General features: G+C 42.9%; 1 protein-coding gene across 3 annotated transcripts; it reads left to right on the top strand.

Moving 5' to 3' along the window:
* The first annotated feature begins 1,190 nt into the window (after nt 1-1,190).
* Nucleotides 1,191-17,742, top strand: LOC140651684 (E3 ubiquitin-protein ligase RNF4-like). 3 transcript variants are annotated; one of them, XM_072861443.1, is made up of 8 exons: nt 1,191-1,284; nt 7,651-7,818; nt 8,294-8,414; nt 9,178-9,257; nt 10,413-10,422; nt 12,053-12,218; nt 14,484-14,532; nt 14,880-17,742. In XM_072861443.1, exons 2-8 carry the CDS (start codon nt 7,810-7,812, stop codon nt 15,027-15,029), a joined length of 585 nt encoding a protein of 194 aa, XP_072717544.1. In that variant the 5' UTR covers nt 1,191-1,284; nt 7,651-7,809; the 3' UTR covers nt 15,030-17,742. The 3 variants fall into 3 exon arrangements, with proteins under 3 accessions (XP_072717544.1, XP_072717543.1, XP_072717545.1); XM_072861442.1 differs by having other exon boundaries at nt 1,266-1,399; XM_072861444.1 differs by lacking the exon at nt 1,191-1,284 and adding an exon at nt 1,503-2,026.
* The last annotated feature ends 727 nt before the right edge of the window (nt 17,743-18,469 follow it).

Genomic DNA, 18,469 nt, shown 5'->3' on the forward strand with positions numbered 1-18,469 from the left:
TTCGTTCATTTACACATTTGTTACACTCTTTGCAGCCAAGAAGATGAGGATAGGTGAACAAGGCTGACTCTTAAATCATCTAACAAAACAGACTTACAAAATCAGAGGTTTCACCTGTCCGATCTTACCGACGGGCTCATTAAGAAACCCTTTTAGTGCTGAAAGCTGCACATTCCAGACGTCTCTTATTTCAGTGTAAATGGCCAGACCGAAAAAGCCTTCACATGCCACTATGGTGTAAGGAGGCCCAGATTACCTGAGGAAGACCAAGGGTTTTCAGCCCTGTGATGAGCATTGGACACAGGGTGCTCACACCTCCCGTAACAGTCGCTGCTGGGTGGCACTTGGCTCCCTCTTCCCAATCAGCCCTGGTAACGAGGCAAAGCCCACATTCAGTGACTGCCTGGCCAGGTAATCCGACCTGCCCTAGAAAGCACAGATACTTTATTATTTAAATGAAACCAAAGACACAGAGACAGATAGGTTGCAATGGCAAGCAAAAGAAATACCTGGTACACATCTTGAGCACTGGTACACATCTTGAGCACTGTTCACCCAGGGGAGAAGGCAAGAAAAGTCACCAGGAAAAGCTACGAGTTTACAAACAGCCAAGCGGCTGGGCACGGGGAAGCGAGATTTAGGAAAGGCCAGATGATTCCTTGCATTAAGGGAAAGCAGCTGGGAAAAATCCTTTTCGACAGTGAGGTGAGGGCATCGAAACACCTCTGCAAGTGTTGGTAACAACTTACATAGAGGATCTGGACTAATTATGCCAGAGGCAACAGGTAACAATCTCCCGAGTTGATGGCTCTGATTAATTTTGCCCAGTGCATTGGAAACATTTCCAGAAGACTGACACTGGGGAGAGGGGGAAACCCCCAAAGCTCACACCGCCCTGGTACAACAACATCGCAGAACACAGCAAGAGCACAGTCCTGCCTCGGCCGCCCCTTTCAGGGTCCGTCAGAGCCGAACTAACCCTGGGACCGAGGAAAAGTTTCCGAGGGGCAGCCACCCCCCTCAGCGGCAGGGCGCCCGCCGTGAGGGGGCCGCAGGCCCCGGGCAGCCCCGCACAGGCCGCCCGCCCGCCCCGCCCCCAGCCGCTCGCGAAACTACAACTCCCAGCACAGCCCGGGGCCGGAGAAGAGGCGGGGCCGCTGCGTCACCGCTTCCTAATTGACGTACGCGACGGCCATTCCGCGAGCCGCAAGATCGCGGTCCCTCCAATGGCGGGAGAGTGGAGGCGGCCGTTGCGCGACGCCGCTGCCGGGCCGGGCGTTGAGGGTGAGTGCTGCAGGCCGGGGCGCTCGGTCGTGGGGTGGGAGCGGCGCCCGGGAGCGGCACCGGCGTCCCTGGGCCCGCCCTGCCTTTCTGAGGCGCCCGGGACGGCGGGCGACAGGTGAGGGGAGGGGCGGGGAAGTCAGCCGCGCCCGGCCGCGGTGGGGGAGGGGCGGGCCGGGCCGACGCTGAGGGGAGCGGCGGGAGAGGGGTCTTCTTCCGCCGGTGCGGGGAGCTGGGCCCTGCGCGGGGCTGCCCCCTTCTCCGGGCCGGGGACGGTGACCCGAGCCCCTTCCCCCGGGCGCGGAGCGGGGGCTCGGCCCTGCCCGCCGCTGTGGCGGCCCTGAGGGGCTCCCCCTCAGCTGCCCCCGGCCTGCCCTCGCTCCGCCTGGGGTGTCGGTGTGGCGTGTCCCGCTTCCCCCTCCCCCGGCCGTGTGTTATTTTTTCGTCTCCGCTGCTCTGGGGGGCTCTGGGGCTTGCGAGCGCCGCTGCCCGGCCCTCAGAGCCGGCCCCGGCTGCTCCTGCCCTCCCCACCGGGCGCGGCGGCTCCCCTCATCGCGGGCGGCCGGCAGCGCTGAGCTCCGGGGGCCAGCTAGGCCTGCGGCCGTTTTCTGCCCCGTATTCCCTCGAAAGCGAGACGAGCCGGTCCTTGCAGACAGGCTGCTCGGCCTCTTGTCGTGCTCGCTGGGTCATGAACCGCATTTGCTGCGAGGGCCGTTCAGAGGGTGTCCTGAAGCGGCTGAGAGAGGCAAGTTCTGGGGAGGAGGCGATGGCGTTCCTCATCTCCTCTGGAGGAAACGGGGTGGCTCAGCACATGCAGTAGATGTAGCTGCGTGAAGTTGTTAGTCAGTCCTCCCATTTTGTGTGACAGCAGGAGCGGAGGGAACGCTTCTCTCCTACCTCAGCGTCCCCTACACCTCCATTACAGGATGTGAAAAGACTCAACTTCCTTTTCCTTATTTTTGTATCTGATTTTGGGACTATTGAAAGTAAGCTGTAGCCTTTCTCAGAGAAACTTCTGCAATAAGAGCAATGAGAAGCTTTCTTCTGACCAGTCTTCATCTTTGTTGGTTGTTTCTGAAATAGGACATCTGGCCTACTGAAAGTTTTGGGTGTGTTTTGTTCTCTGGGTGTTTTCTTAGCTCCTTTTTTTGTTTTGGATTTGGGGTTTTTTGGTTGTTGTTTGTTTGGGTTTTTTTGGTTAGGTTGCTCATCAACATATGTCTTACCTGCCTGTAGATGTAGCTGACTGCTTAGAGCAGGCAGGCTAGTACATCTCTGTGGCAGGCTGTTTATCTCTCATCTTTACTCTTTTTATGGTGTCTTTCACCAAGCTTTTGTAGCGTGGGACTGCTTGACCTAATTTGGATAAAACATAGTAGTCTCAGCTTCTGTTTTCCCTAAAGTTGGCATAGGGCATCTGAAAAAATGAGAATGTCTTTAAAGGTACTGGAAATACACATGATGGGAAAGTTTTGAAAGAGTAAAATGGCAGATTACTGTTCTCTGTGATAAAAAACTTTAAGATTAGCACTATGTGATTGATTTTGACAAATGCAATGTATACTGATTTTGTCACCTGTGCCTTGCACATTCCAAGTGATTTAGACTGATGTTATTGCTTTCTTCAAGTAGTTACTTTAGTGTATTTGTAATGTTTAGGATGATGATGAAGTCAAGTCTTGTTTCTGTTAGACATGGTAAAAATGTCTACTTCTTGCGTAAGCTAATTTGCCTCAATTCATGCTAAGCATGTGGGAGACCAAGACTTTGTTTTCAGAGTGGTGTAAGAAAAGTTGTCAGTTTATGTTGTCTAGAGAATCCATTTTTTGGAATTGTAATTCAAACATGTTAAACTAGGTCAACTTGAACTCAGTGAAAATGTTAACTTTTTTATAGATGAAAAAAAATAACAGGAGACTTAAATGATTAATATGGGATATTATTCCAATATTCTTAATTTAAATGACTTCACCATTATTTTTTCTCAAGTATCTACCTGTACAGAGAAAGGTTGGTGGATATAGTCCTTAAAATGCTAGTGAGTTAGCTAGAATAAACCTTGGACTTTGTTGTTATGAGGACAACACTACTTAGGCCCTTGGGAGAGCTAAATGACAGGAGTAATAACTGCATGTGCAGAGCTCTGTGTATGAGAGGAAGGGGGAGCGGCTTTTTCTGGTATGGTATCATGCTGCAGTGATGCAATTAAAAGTCTGTAAAAGTTAAAAGTATTTATTGGCTTGCTAAGTTGATCTGCTAAGTTCACATTTAAAAAGTCTTTTTTTTTTTTTTTTTTTAAAATCTTAATTCTAGAATTTTGAATTGCTGTCTGAATGCATCTTGCTACAGGTCTAATAGATGAGCTTGCTAACAGCATCAGCTGGAGTTATTTGATGCTTATGGGTTAGGGGCAGGGAGGTTGATGCAGTAACTCTATTTGTACTATCCAGCCTTGGGAGTCTTGGTGCTGGGTTTTGTAGTGACTGCTGGAGGAGGAACATATAGACCTTATCATTTAATTTTGTCTATCCAGTCCTGTATGACAAATCATATTAATAAATTGAGTGGTCCTGAGGTTTTGAAAGTCTTTAAGGAATTCTTATTGATGAGTATGTCTCTAAATGTGCAAAGCTTGGAACTGTTTTGTTTACCTCTGTTCTTGTGCACTACTAACTTGATCTGTGGTGTATTCAAGAAAGGAAACTTTGCTTTATTTTTGCTACCCATTCTTACAGTTCAGGTAATTAACTTTCAATAAAGTTTTCCGAGTAAGCCAATAACACGTGGAAGTCTATAGCCCCACAGAAGAGGTTTGTTCTTGCAAGAAAAAAATTTGCTGGATCATGAGACACCTTCCATAGTCTTAATAAATTCCAGCAGTTGGATTTTCATTATAAACATGACTCTTATGAGCTGGGTCGTGTTGATACTGATGAACCTGCCTATGATGATTTATTTTAAGGTGGCTTTACAGTGATAAGCTTCCCTATGGGTGTCTGTTCTCAACTTTCTTCTTCAGAAGAAGCTTCTGAAGAGGTTAAGCTTTGAGCCGTTAGCAGCTAGGGCACTCGTGCCTTACGTATACGGTCTGTATTAAGCATAAAGAAAGCCTACTGCTGGTGTTGTAAGATTCTGAAAATTAAACCATCTATTTAGCAATGGTGTTCTCTGTCACTTAGTTTGAGAAGTGACTCTGTCCTGTGTTGCCTTTGAGGTCTGATATTAGATGCTGAGACATGTAGTAATCCTATAAATAACCTGTTCCTTGGTATCTTGGTAAAGAAGTGTGTGAATCTTTAACATGGGTAAGGTGGTCTTAGTATGACAGGTCTTCTATGGTGTATTGCTTTGGTTTTCTTTTCACCATAATTTTCAAATTTAAGTGTGTTTGGGTTTTTTTTGGGGGGGGAGTATTTTGTTTTGTTGTTTGTTTCTTTTTTTCTTCTGTGATAGCTCTTCTTTGGCACTTGTGGCCAAAGAGCATCTGTGCAACCTTTTATGTTTAGAGTCATCCCAGGTGCTTGCTCCCCCCTGTATTTTGAAACCTTTCTAAAGATACTTTGTCAACATACCATTGTACTGGGTTGTATTCAGTGTTACACTTGAAAAGCACAGAGTCTTGTGAAACCTTCTGGGTGTTTTGCATCCAAAACTGTGTTGCCCTGTGAATGCATCAGACTTGTCTTTTGCTGTCTTTCAGCAGTGCAGATATATCAGTGTATCAGATTACTTTAACAGGTTCTGTTTAAAAACAATTCTAACTTGTAAATTAAGCTTAGATGAAGTGTATTTCTTTATAATCCTCAGATTTGTGTACCAGCTAACATTTCCCAGCTTTTTAATGTCCAAGTATTTTTTCCAATTTCATATCTGAGGAGAATCAAGGAAAATGTCTCTTGGCTTTCTTGATGAAATTAACTTACAAAGACTCTAATGGCATAACTTCTCGATATACCTCATATGTTGCTCAGTCTTGTTCATTCTCCTGCTGTGCATGGAAAACTGCTTTGCCTAAGTTATTTTCAGTTCCACTTGTAGCTGTTAGATGAAGATGGTAGCTTGTCTTTGAGCAACTAGTTTGAAAGAGCACATGTGCTAGGGTTTAGGGATGATTCTCTCCCTTTCCTCCATCGCTCGTGTTGTGTCCTCCTTCTTGCTTCACCTGCCTCTTCTCCTTGTCTCCAAAGAGCTCCAAAACCAAACCTACGAATAATAATCATATGGAGAGAGGAACTCCTGTAGCACCCAGAAAATGTGCTCACAGAACAGTCTGTCTGGTTTGTTTTGTATGAGTGCAGAATTAGGCATGGTCTTGTTTTAACAGTTCTTGGTCCCTATTCCAAAAATTCAGTGATGTGAGTAAAATAGGATCTTCCCAAGAATGTTGGTAAGGCTGGCAGAAAAGCTTTCTTCTTTAACAGATTAAATGAAATCTAGGCCTTAAGAACAGTGGGGTGAAGTGTGCAAAGAGAACTCACATTACATAGATACAGATTGTTATGAAAATGGTTGTGTGAGTCCTGTACTGAGGAAGCAGGAGACTGAAAGTCAGTTGGAGTAACCGCAGTATTCTTAAATAGTTGTTTAACCCTAAGCAAGACCTGACACATTCAGGAGAGGTAGCAATAGGAACATGCTGGTTTGAACATCCCAAGGATATTCACAGTTCTCAAGAGCTATTGTAATTAGCCTGGAGAAGGGGAAGATGGAGGAAGGTGTCTCCCCTATGGGTTGGCTCTGCAAGGAGAAAAAGTAAAAAGTGTAATTACTAATACTTTCTGATAGATGGCTGCCGAAGTACAGAGGTGTCGGCAATGCTGAGTACAAATATGAGACTGATCTCATGACCAACAATTTTGTCATACCAAAAGACAGTTCAATAGGTAAAGTAAAAGACACGCAAGCAAAGCAAAACAAGGAATTCATTCACTACTTCCCATTTGCAGGCAGGTGTTCAGCCATCTCCAGGAAAGCAGGGCTCCATCATGCATAGCAGGTACTTGGGAAGACAAATGCCATCACTCTGAACGTCCCCCCCTTCCCCCAGCTTTATATGCTGAGCATGATGTCATATGGTATAGAGGATCCCTTTGGTCAGTTGGGATCAGCTGTCCCAGCTGTGTCCCCTCCCAACTTCTTGTGCACCCCCAGCCTACTCACTGGTGGGGTGGGATGAGGAGCAGAAAAGGCCTTGGCTCTGTGTAAGCACTGCTCAGCAGTAACTAAAGCATCCCTGAATTATCAACACTGTTTTCAGCACAAATCCAAAACATAGACCCATACTAGCTACTATGAAGAAAATTAACTCTATCCCAACCAAAACCACCACAGGAGCAAACTCGGAGCCTTAGTCATCAACATCCCAGGTGAGAACATAAGGCTATTGCTCACATTTGCGAGAGAAACTCTGGGGTAACTATACATGTAAGTTTAGATTTTGAAAAAAATCTGAAAAAAAAAAATAATCTTAAAACTATCAAAACTGCTTAGGTTCATATTGGGAGAGGGAGTTATGCATAACAGTTCTGAAAATTTCATCCACTGTGACCAGAATCTGAGAATAGCTTAATAGCGTGTGTGCTGGTCTTTGCAGCATAGATCAAGGTCAGTATCGGGAAGACAGTTCTGCAGTTCTTGTTTAACATAATTGTTTTTTTCCTGGTCCCCCCACTGTCTTCTCCCCCAGCTCCTCATTGTGTGTTGGACACAGGACAATTTTACCATGAGCAAGCTTTAACATATGAACTTCAGTACCATGTCAGATACTCATAACTGCCTTTATGCTTGCTTTTCACTTCTTCCCACTTAACAGTTCATTGTCTGGTGGTAGGGGCATGCACACCTACAGTTACCACAGAGTAGCTACTGTACACTCGTATGTTCTTGCAGATCCATGACTATTTCTAAACTGAAATTTCCCTGCTCCACTTGCTTTAAATTACTCTCAAGCTTTTCAGCTCCCACCTGTTGGAATCTGGAGATGGGCTGGAGAAGAGAATTGCTCATCTGGAATTTTGTGCTCTCTGAAGATGGCTGCTTATGACACAATTCCAAGTGATTCCTGCCCACACACAAACATTGCCTTGAGAGTCAATCAACTGCTTTCAGTTCAACTTAATTGGGATTCCTTAGTATTTGTCTCATTTGCTAACAAACTAGCTTATTCTGGTGTTTAGTTTAGGAAATGGGTAAGAATGACTGAGACTTCAGGCCCAGCTGTAGGTGTCTGAGGCTCAGATACCAAACGCTGGGACTTCCCCTCTAGCGTTGGACAGAAAGTGGTGACTCGGGAATGGGAATCTTGGGGAGGGGTGTATTTAAGAGAACAAGCATTACAGATAGGTAATCTTCTCTCTTTTTTTCTGACAGGCTTGGAAGAACGTCGTTCTCGGACCCTGAGAAATCTGGACTTTTTAACAGCGGACTACCTAAAGGAAGATAAGGAATTGATACTTGTAGCTTCCTTGCAATTAACGTCTTGGTATTTGTACCTCTGACTTTTTCTGTGGTTTTAGATCAAGACACACCATGAGCACAGTAAGTATTTTACGACTCAGTGCAACCCTGATTCTGAAAACGTGGTGTTTATGGTTCCTCTAGAAATGTTTTTAAGAGTTTGTAGTAAATACACTGGAACATAAGCATATTAAAACTTCATGTAACTTCATGTGCTGTGATACTTCAGATTTTTAATCTCTCTAGGTGCTAGCAATAGTTCAGAAAAGCTTACAATGTGAGCAGAAACCCGATGTAATTGTGAACTAGTCTTCTCACTTGCAAAGCAGGACAGTACGTTTTTTCTTTGTGAGCCAAGTGTAAGAGATCTGGGGTGATGTCTTTTCCTTGATGCGATGCGTTCAGGTAGGAATGACCCGTAGCACCATCCGATGCATATTACAGCCTTTGCGGGGAGTGTTTTGTGTCTCCTTGTGTGCTTTCATTGGTGCTGCAAAGATGAGGGCCACGTTAGTATTACTGCTATAGAAAATGCTAAGGCTTTGTTCTCTCTTAGACTCAACGAAAGCGCCGTGGAGGAGCAGCTAATTCTAGGCAAGCTCGGAAACGAAACAGGCTGGTGGCTTCTACCGCAGAAATGGCTTCAGAAGCAGAGCCAATAGAACTTGAAGAAAGTGGTAAGCTTTCTCTTCTAACTTGGGAAGAACATAAACTGCCTCCGGAGGGTTGGGGTCCCACTTAACGTATATTTTTGCCAGTTTCTAGGCCCTTTACTGGGGAGGAAGGGAAACCTCGGATTTTAGAAAGGGTCTAGTATGGCACCTCTAAACAGCAAGCCTACTGACAACGGGTTTAGTTTGTTACTGAGGTGCAGTACACTCACTCCTAGTGATAGGCGAGTTGTGTAAGAAAGGTACTCAAGTGCTGCTCCAACATCTGAATGTCTGCTCTGATGAGCTGGGAGTTACTGCAGCCGCCACGACAGATAGTGGCAAACTCAGTTTGACAGCTCCCAAGTTTTAAGAAGATAATTGAAAGTTTGTCATTAGTCATCATGCCCCATCCCTCAAGGGAACATTTACAGCATGGTACTGTAAAATTATTATGTCGTATATGATTCGTGTTTTATCCTGTGTGATAAACATTCTCCTATGTGAGATGAAAAAGCCCTTGCTGTGTACCTCCCACAAGCTGTTGTCATACAACAGAACTGTATGAGGAGCTCAGTTGCTGTTCCTCTTGCATTGCAACTTGCAGAAGACAGTGGTGGTCGTGCTGTAGGTGGGCTGTGGAGGGCAAAGCTTGAGTGAAATGTTGGATACGTTCCTGAAGAGAAGAGGGATAGGGCAAGGCTGAATCATACCTCAGGCTGTTCTATAGTGGCAGGCAATTTTATTCCTCTGCGATCTCTGATCTTGATTCTAACATTGTGTTTTGAAGCTGGTGAAGAAGTAGTAGATCTCACATGTGAATCTTCTGATCCTGTAGTCGTTGATCTAACGCACAATGATTCTGTTGTGGTAAGTCGGGAATGGCACGCTTATCTAAATCTTGTGGTCAAATTAGTTTTGTATTGCGCTCCCTGATAGAATCGGACTTTAAGGGTAAGTTTTAAGTTCAAAGTTGACTTGTCAGTGCATGAAGGCCATGCGTTGCAGGTGAACATAGAAGCTGCTCTGGAGGTGCACTTTGGAGGAGCGGGGAGGGTAATCTAAAATAGCTTGTTCCTCCAGAACTGGGGGAGAATATGTAGCAGTCATGGGTAACGTAATGTAAGGAGATGCAATTTAAAGTTGAAGCTATTCCAGATATATCAAAGGTATAGGCCAATGATTTAATAAAAAGTAAAAGAGATAACAGTTAGTGTTTGACTTCACAGATACAAAGTGTTTAGCTGCAATGTCAGTTTAAGGTTCTCCTGTCAGAGAGATGCCAAGCGCAAGTGTAGCTGACCATGGTACAAACCAGTTCAGTTTATTACTCCAAGAAGTCTTAAAAAATATCCACTTTTTTCACTACTATTGTAAAGCTAGAATAGTATTCGATCCAGTCCACAGTGTAGTTTATAACCTCAGTTTTGGGATGCCACTGCTGCCGTGCGGAACCAGAAACGAGCAGCAGGAATAGCATGGGAGTATCTCCTGCTGGGATTGTTCCTGAGCCTTTGCAAAGGAAAGGCCTGGAACTTTACAACATAATCTGCATTGGCCCAGCTCCAGTTCCACCCAAGACAATAGTGGGTTTGGGGCTGTTTTTTTTTTTTTCTTTGGCAGCTGTTAATCTAATATGGAGTGCTTGTGGATATCACACCTGAATTTGCCTGTGCGAGGGAGAAAGAGGGAAAGAGTCTCCTCCAGCCTGAGTCAAATTAGGGTACTGACACTGGGGAGCAGGGAGGAGGGTGTTCAGATGGTTCAGAAGCTGCCTCCATTCCTATCCCTCCGCAGCAGCGTGAGCGGAACCAGAAGCAGCCACTCACTTGTTTTCAGAGCAGCAGCTAATTTACTACTACTTTTTACGTTCTTAATCAAGATAAGAGAGTGATATCCTACCATTCTTAGCTTGTTTTGTTGTAATGCTTAGCTTATCTGGTGTTTGTATGCAACACTGGGGGTGCACACCAAAGCCTAATTGTGTTTTCTTTTTCTCTCCCTTCCCATATATATTGATGCAAGATTGTTGAAGGTGAGTTGACGTTTTACAATTGATAATGGAATTGCCCTAAACTTGAGGGTTTTTTCCTTTTCCAACGAACTTGAGCAGCATGGATTGAAACAGCATTTACCAAAAGACAAAGGACAGTGCTAAAGTGTCTGGCCAGGGTCTTGGAGAATGGATCCAATCTGTGTTTGATAGTCGCTGTCAGAGCTTGTAGAAAGTACCTGAAACAAAACACAGCAAAGCTGCTCAAAATACATTTTCTTATTTTCCACATACAGAAGTTGTGTCAGCCCAAAGTCGATAATGATTTCAATTAGCACTTTTAGCACTGGAATATCTGCTTTGAATAAGAAGGTGCCAAAAGGCTTTTTTAGCCTGTATTGCAGTGAAGGAACTAAAGAATAAGGTTATTTGTGGTCATAGTATTGACTTTCATTATCTAGTCTAACACTCCTCAAAGTTAGTACTGAGAAGCATTAACAAGTGTGGATTTTTTTTTCTACTTTAGGTGTTACAATAGTTATAGGTATAAAGAAGTTAATCCTTTGCACCTTTTAGACCCTGTTCTGTTTATAATATCTGAAATGTGTTAGTATGGTGTTAGCTGCGTACTTGGAATGTAATCTATTCTGTGCTCTGCATGAAGCCAGAGCAAGTAAAAAATACTTGCAATAAGAGTTGTAGGTGAATACTTATGCAGGAATTAACTTCAATTTTGAGGCTATTTATGTAATTTTAATTGATTAGTGCTTGATTGTTGTTACCTGTACACTGGAGTTGCAGAGATAATCATGCATGCAGTTTCTAATTATTAAAAAGCAAACAGCAGTTCTTTAACGTTTGGATGTTACAGACCAGGCAATTAAATTTATCTCCTTTTATCTTGGGCAGTATAGCTCCATTTTCAAGTTGCCTTAACTCAGGAGGAAGATGACAAAAATGTCTAAGCAGACACTGCTTAAAGTATTTTTATAATTTCCAAGTACTGTTCTTAAAAACTCATTGTATAGAAACTGCCTTTGAGTGGGGAGGTTTGTTTTAACACAGACAAAAAGAGTGGAACAGTTTAGCATCATACCTGGATAGAGCAGTGAGGAACCACAGCAGCTCCATAATTTACATTTTTAGATTTAAACAGCTCTTCCATCACTTCTGAAACGTTCTGAACAAAGCACTCCGTGTTTTACCAGGCCTTTCTGTTGCGTATGTGCTACCTCACCATGCTACTTGGAAACTTAACTTCAGTCCGTCCCCCTCCCCACCCCCTATCATACAGCAATTCCTCAACATTATATCGTAGCATTCTCTGTTAGTAAGAATTGGGAGAGGTAGCTTCCCTTTATAGGGGAAATTTATTCACAGGTAGTGTAACTATATGGAACTTATGACACCAAGAATCTTTAAGATCATGTTTTAGCTCTTTGTAGGGTGAATAGAGAAAATGGTTTGTGTCGATATGTAGCAGAATATTCACAATGTCTGGAAATGTTCAGCCTTAATATTTAGGAAATCAGTTTGTTTAAGATTGTTTTCAACCCAGCTGAATATGATCCATTTAAAATATGAACTGTTACAGACTCTTTATAATCATGCATTTCAGGGATAGTTCCAGGGAGATATATATTGTATCTAACTTACCAAAATTAAATTACAGAGAATCAACGACAAAGGAGAAATCTCAGACTAAGAGGCCAGCGACAGTCAGACAGCTGTGTACTGAGTAGCGATGATGAAGATGAAACAAGAGATAATGATGTGTTTGTGACAGATAAAGTGTCTCGAGAATTGGGACCACTGGAAGATGAAACTGCAAGTTCAAAGTATGTATGCCTTATGACCTACCGAAGATTGAGTTTTGCTTTTCTTGTATGTACAGGACTAAGTTATATTGCTATAGCCTGGCTTATCTTTGAAGTCTTAACTTATTCTAGTTAGTTCCCTCTCTCAATGAGTGCAGTATCACATTTCGCATGATGACCAAATGATACTGTTTGCACTTTAGGATAAAAAGCCAGCCCAAGACAGATGTACAACTTTGCATACAGCCTTAAAGACGAGTGTTGGGGTATAGCAAGGAGGGAGGATTAGTCACAGGCCATAGTTCATAATGTGTTGCATTTACTTCTCATGCAAAGCTCTACTACTGATGTTAGATATGGAAATATTTTCATTGGTGTCGATGAGGCTTGGTATCACAAGATCGGCAGGCAGCAGCCTGGCAGATGCCAGTAAAAGCTATTATTTATTCACTGCTTTTTTACACATTCACAGTTTTTACACAGTACCAGTTAACTGCCTTTTTTTCTAAGAGCGGTAATCGTTCTTCCCAAGGCATACTTGCAAGGCGATTGTGGAGGTAATACTGTTACGGCCAGTTTTTGTTCTATCCCATGTATATCATGGAGCTCTGATATGTTTGCATGTGAGATGGTGATCTCACTGTTTGGGTCAGGTGCCTGGGCAGTAAAGACCCCATTCTGCAAAGAAACAGTAAACTCCTGCTGTAGGAGTACTCCGTTGTGTTAAGTAAGACGCAATGTATTAGACTAATTAAATGAAATTGGGTGACTAGGGAAGATGAAGAACATGAGAATTGTGGTATAAATGTTTTTTAAAGTGTTTGGGGGGGAAAATACAGGTTTTAATAAAGCTGCTGTGCTTTGAGCCTTTTAGATTACTGGAGGGCAATGTAGGATAGAACTTGGGTATGGAAATTTTTGGTGTCAGGTCTTAGATATGCCACCTAAAGGGCTTCTACTGTTCTAAAACATAGTGCATTTTGCCAGTGGATTTGTAGGTTTTTAAGTTTTGGTTGCTAAGTATGTAGGTGAATAAATACCACTAATTAGTTAATATAAAAACCTAATGTTTTGTTCCTTCAATCTCAAGCTTCTCTGTTAAAGAATGTGCCTTCCTGCTCTGTTCAGGTAAGGCTGAAACAACTCAGTGCTACAGCATTTTAACATTGACAAAAAGGTACTGATGCTGGAGATTGACACAGAGCCGTCTACAGTGGTACTCTGTAGCGTTAGACTACTCTTGCTGACACAACGGTTATCATCAGTTGTCATTATTTACTGAGTTGGTATTATAGCTGCTGCATAAAGAATTTGAGTAGTAAAAATAGGAGAATTAATGGAGTTAAATTATGTATGTGAAACTAGGGTAGACATTAGTAGTGCTCACTGCTTGAACTTAAGAATATGGGATAAAGGATATCTGATGCTTTCTATTCCTGTTTAATAAATTACAACCTGTTGCTTAGCATGGGCAGTGACATAATAAAGCCAAGTGTTTATGGTAAAGACTTATGAAAGCAGCTTACTGGGATGATTTCAAGTAGAGATTAATTTGTAAATAAAAGTGGCAGGAAGCTCTTCCTCTTTCTGATAGAGAATATTATTCAGCACTTACAGTATGACACATTCCTTATGCAGAATAGCTACGTGTGTTAGTACGTGTGCGTGCAACACAGCCGTCCTGGAGACTGAAGGCAGGAGAGGTACATCTGTAACCAAAGCTCGGTAACAGCCACCGAGTCGGTCTTTCCTTGTCTGAGCTAGAAATTTATTTTTTAATATTTCCTCACATTAGTGTGTTCCTGCCCTATATTTTCTAAGGAAGGTGTTCTTGGTATATGACTATGTTACTGGGCTGGGATGTTGCTAAATTAGAATAGGGGATGTTTTAACTTCTGAGAACCGCTTTCACTTCTGGAAAGGACAGCTAGATGGGTATGTTACAAAACTCTTCTTTATGACCTGCTGAAGGCTACTACTGCCATACGTATACTGCACAGTGCTGTAGATTGCTGTTACTTCTAATAATGGAGCAGGGTGACTAACTGCGTCTTCCCCCTACTGAAACCTGAGATGCTGTTCCCTTTAGGTAAGGCAGACCCTAACTACTTAGTAAATGCACCGGACGGAGAGAGTTAAAGGCACGCAGGGCTCTTCAGATGAAATGCGTCATGGCTCGTCTGTGCAGCCGGGTGATTACATGACGTTTGATGTATCGGTAACCCTCAATGCACGGTGCAATTAATGGATGTGTGTTCTTTCTGGTTTTGTTCTCTCTCCCACAAGGCCGTCTGGTACCGTTAGCTGTCCGATTTGCATGGATGGCTACTCGGAGGTAAGGATCCACATGTTGTCATCGTTTCTTTTTGGTTGGAGGGAGAAGGGGGCAGAGGGTGAGCTGTGCAGCTCTGTTGGGTTACGTGGGACACTACAGACAGCTGGCTTGAAGTACAGACCTTGGATTTAAGGTGAAACTAGCTTGTACCTCAAAGTCAGTTCTTCGTGGTGTACGTAGCGGGAGAAACACTTTCCAAGACGGCACTGAACGGTCTTTGGGTTCCTTATTATTGTAGTAGTAATGTCCTGATCCCAGATACTCCAAGTGCTATTTGCCTGGTGCCCAGAGAGCAGCAAAGTTGAATTCTTCACTCCAAATACCTGTTGTGGTTTCTTTTCTTCCAGATCGTGCAAAGCGGACGGCTGATTGTGTCAACCAAATGCGGCCATGTCTTCTGCAGTCAGTGCCTCCGTGATTCCCTTAGGAATGCCAACTCTTGCCCAACCTGCAGGAAGAAACTCACTCACAGACAGTATCATCCCATTTATATATGAGTACTTCTGTTTCTCAGGACAGACTCAACTGGATTTTGGGGAAAAATGTCATGTTTTCAGTGCTCTGAAGATTTAAAGAGCAGCAGGTTGTGCACACATCCAAATAAAACTGTTTTTTTGGAGAATGACTTGTACATATATAGACAGCTTTTTTATGGTCCAAGCTGCTTCTTGTTATGTCCCTGGTGATAATGTTAAATTTATGACTGTCTCTAAACTAGACCAGCAGCCTATATCAGAAAGGAAGCAGCTAATCCATTTCCTTTTACTTTTTTAATGCCTAAATAACAGGGGTCTGAATATTTTGTTATTTCTTACTCTTTAAATTATTCCCACCGTCGTGTACGGATATGGAGAAGTTACCTTTGAAAATACAGATGAACAATTTGCCATTTCATTACACTTTTGTTTTTATCCTGTAAGAAGCTCATGACTGTAGTGCTTTCTGCTGTACCATCTTTGCCCAAGTAGAGTAAGTTCTGTAACGATGGATTGTTTTGTCTTAAATCAATATTTCATTGACAACCAGGGTCACGCAATAAAATAACCTGCTGTTAACCAGCAATCAGGTTTTCTAAGCAGAAGGCTTGAACATGTAGATGTCTTTATGAACTCCGTGAGATCTGAAGTACGTAGACAAATTGTAACATGTACAATGTGAAAACATTTCTTTGATTGTTTTAACTGCCAAGAATTCTTGTATTTGAATCACAACGCTGAATTTATTTTCTAATGGGGTGAGATGGTCTCTTGGGTTTACTACTGGTCTGTAGCACGCTCTCCTGATAACTAAGGAGAATGTAGTCTTCTCTAGGCTTGCTAGTGATGAATAAGAAGCAAATTGTATGCTTGCCTCTTGTCAGCTGAATACCAAACTACCGACAGATCTTCTTCCTGTATCAAGTGTACCCAGTGGAATGCTTAAAGTTCAGTACGCTCCCTTTGCTGTTCTCTTCAGTTGTTGTGCTGGCACCTGACTGGTTTTAGCCTGGTGCATAGGATTAAGAATTAAATAATTGTATTGCCATGGATTTAGGAAGTGGAGGCTTTAAAAGATGTTTGGTAGCAATCTTGACTTGGGAGCTTTTTCAGAGAGAAGTTTAATGTCCCTTTGCCCTGTAGGTTGTCCAGCTTTCTTTAAATGTGCATTTTTATAAAAAGAAGTCAGATACATGTCCTAGGAGAGAGTATTCCTCTATCGGAGCAAGACAGGATGACACAGGGTTATGCACTGTTATCTGGTCACTTCCCCGCCCCCCCCAGGACTGAGTTATAAATGTCTGCTTTAAACCTGTTACAGAGAAAATCTGCAAGCTGATGTGGAATCCCAGATGAGCTGATACAAACAGTATTATAGTAATTAAATGTAGATGAGATTATTAAAATCAGTATTTTATGATCCACATATGCAGTAGCAGCATCTATGAAGGTTGAAACGCAGTCTATAAAAAAAAAAGTCCAAAATTAAACTTCAGACGCCTTTTGGCAGTTGGTTGATGACTATAAACCATGAGAAGCACCATTCTGTGCCCTGGTGCAGCACAATTGTAGGATGCGTTCAGTTAACGTGGATATCTGATATGTCTTTGATAACCTGTCCTAGGGATCTGTAGGAAGCCTTTAATTAAAGCAACTCTTCTAATTAGCTGTCTCAAGTTCTGTATTGAATACTGCAACCCAAAAGTAAAGGTTTTTTTCATTAGGATGTTTAGGGATGTTTTGGGATGTAGTAATACAGACAGAGCTTTGTTCCATAAAGGCTAGCTTAAGACATGCGATACCTTCCCCACCCTGCTCTGGAATAGCTTTGGTTCAGCCCTGTTACCAGGAATATGCAGTTTCTGCAGTGTGGCAATATGGTAACTACTAAAAAGTTTACACGTTTAGTTCCCGTGTGCTCCCATTGGTAATACAAACTACAAACGAGGACTAGAGCAGTCTTGGGATAGTGTGGTGACAACAACAGCTGGAATCTGGGTCCCCAAAACCGTAGGAACTATCACAGTATGAAAGATTGCTTAAAGCATTAATTGCATGAAGAGAAGCGGCCCAACATTAAAACTGACAAGATATTTACAGGCCACAGAAACAGCTTTCTCCCAATAGCTTAGAAAAGAAAAAAAAAAAAAATTATGGCCAGTTTTCCTTGGGGGGCTACTGCACCAGAGGGAGGATGAGAGGAGGATTTAAGGGATTACCTCGGGGGTGAGGGTGAGTCACGTATCTGTGCATCTTTCATAGCGTACTAGCCATAGCCTAAAATGACTTTGCACAACTCCCTCCATGTAAATATCACTTTATAGTTTGTGTCTCAATAAATAGATCTAATTGAAATTTAGATACCACAAACTATAAAATATTTAACAAAGAAGTTTTTAGCTTTTGTGTGCCCTGTGAAGTACCATGAATTTTGTGCATCTCTGAATGAATTTTAAGTCTCAGTACATGGAAAAATACTAAATTGCATTACACACTTTTTTAGGGGAAAAAAACCCCCCAACACAATATATTTGAGTTCCACTGATGTTTCACATTGGCAAGAAGTGATAGATAATATAAAGATTTTTTCATTATGTAAATGTATGTCTTGTTGTATATAGTTCCATTTTTCCTGTATTTAATTGTATTCATGTCTGTCTGTCCCATCTATGTTGGACTCTGCTGGTAGGAAACAGTTCTTTTAACAAGTGGAATAAAACCATTGATTTGATCAGTCAAAGTGCTCGTTCTTTTAATCACACTGCCTTAAATGATTTTTGGGGAAAAAAAATCCTCAATCCCCAAACTTTTGGGTTCTTTTGGCCAGTGTGTGTTGTGTGGGGAAAAGGAGAAAGGTGCTGCCGGGGAGGGACGAGGGGAGGCCGGGGTGCAGTTCTGCTCAAGGCTGGGGCAGGGGGGTGCAGCGGTGGGCTCACACGTGGGGGGAGCCCAGGAGCTGGCGACAGAGAGGGCTCGCTTTAGAGGACGGCAGGGGATTGGGGTATCGCCCTGCTGTGGTGGTGTTGGCGAAGCTCGCGTTGCCTCTTGCGTGCACGTGTCGCGTATGAAACGTGGTGCTGGGGAGAAGGCGAGGAGGAACACTGAGGAGAGGACCAGGCACATAGCGGGTTGAAAGTCACCATAAAGCTTATTTTATTTCTTCTCCGAACAAACGAACGAAGTAGCTGTTGTTGCCCTGAAGTTCTTTTCCTGTCCCTCTTATTTGTCTTTCTTGCTTACATTTTTATGAAGTTCTTCACTTTAAGGAAAAGAAGAAAAAAACCCGTTTCTCTTCAGGCTGGCCATTTTTGTATGTATAAGCAACTTACAGAGCATGTTGACCAGAATTGTTTCCATATGCAAATGCACTGCATTAGAGGTCTACTCGTAATCTGATTTATTCAGTTGGTCTTAGAACAAGTGTTTTATGAGGGACCTGAACAGCTGCTGTGTGAGTAAAT

Source organism: Ciconia boyciana, chromosome 5, assembly GCF_034638445.1.
Source record: "Ciconia boyciana chromosome 5, ASM3463844v1, whole genome shotgun sequence".
In the NCBI taxonomy this organism is placed as follows: domain Eukaryota; kingdom Metazoa; phylum Chordata; class Aves; order Ciconiiformes; family Ciconiidae; genus Ciconia; species Ciconia boyciana.

Excerpts from the sequence above, each read along its gene's own strand:
- LOC140651684 (XM_072861443.1), top strand. Across the intron at positions 12,219-14,483 it reads GATGAAACTGCAAGTTCAAA|GCCGTCTGGTACCGTTAGCT; the intron begins GTATGTATGCCT and ends CTCTCCCACAAG. Across the intron at positions 14,533-14,879 it reads GCATGGATGGCTACTCGGAG|ATCGTGCAAAGCGGACGGCT; the intron begins GTAAGGATCCAC and ends CTTTTCTTCCAG.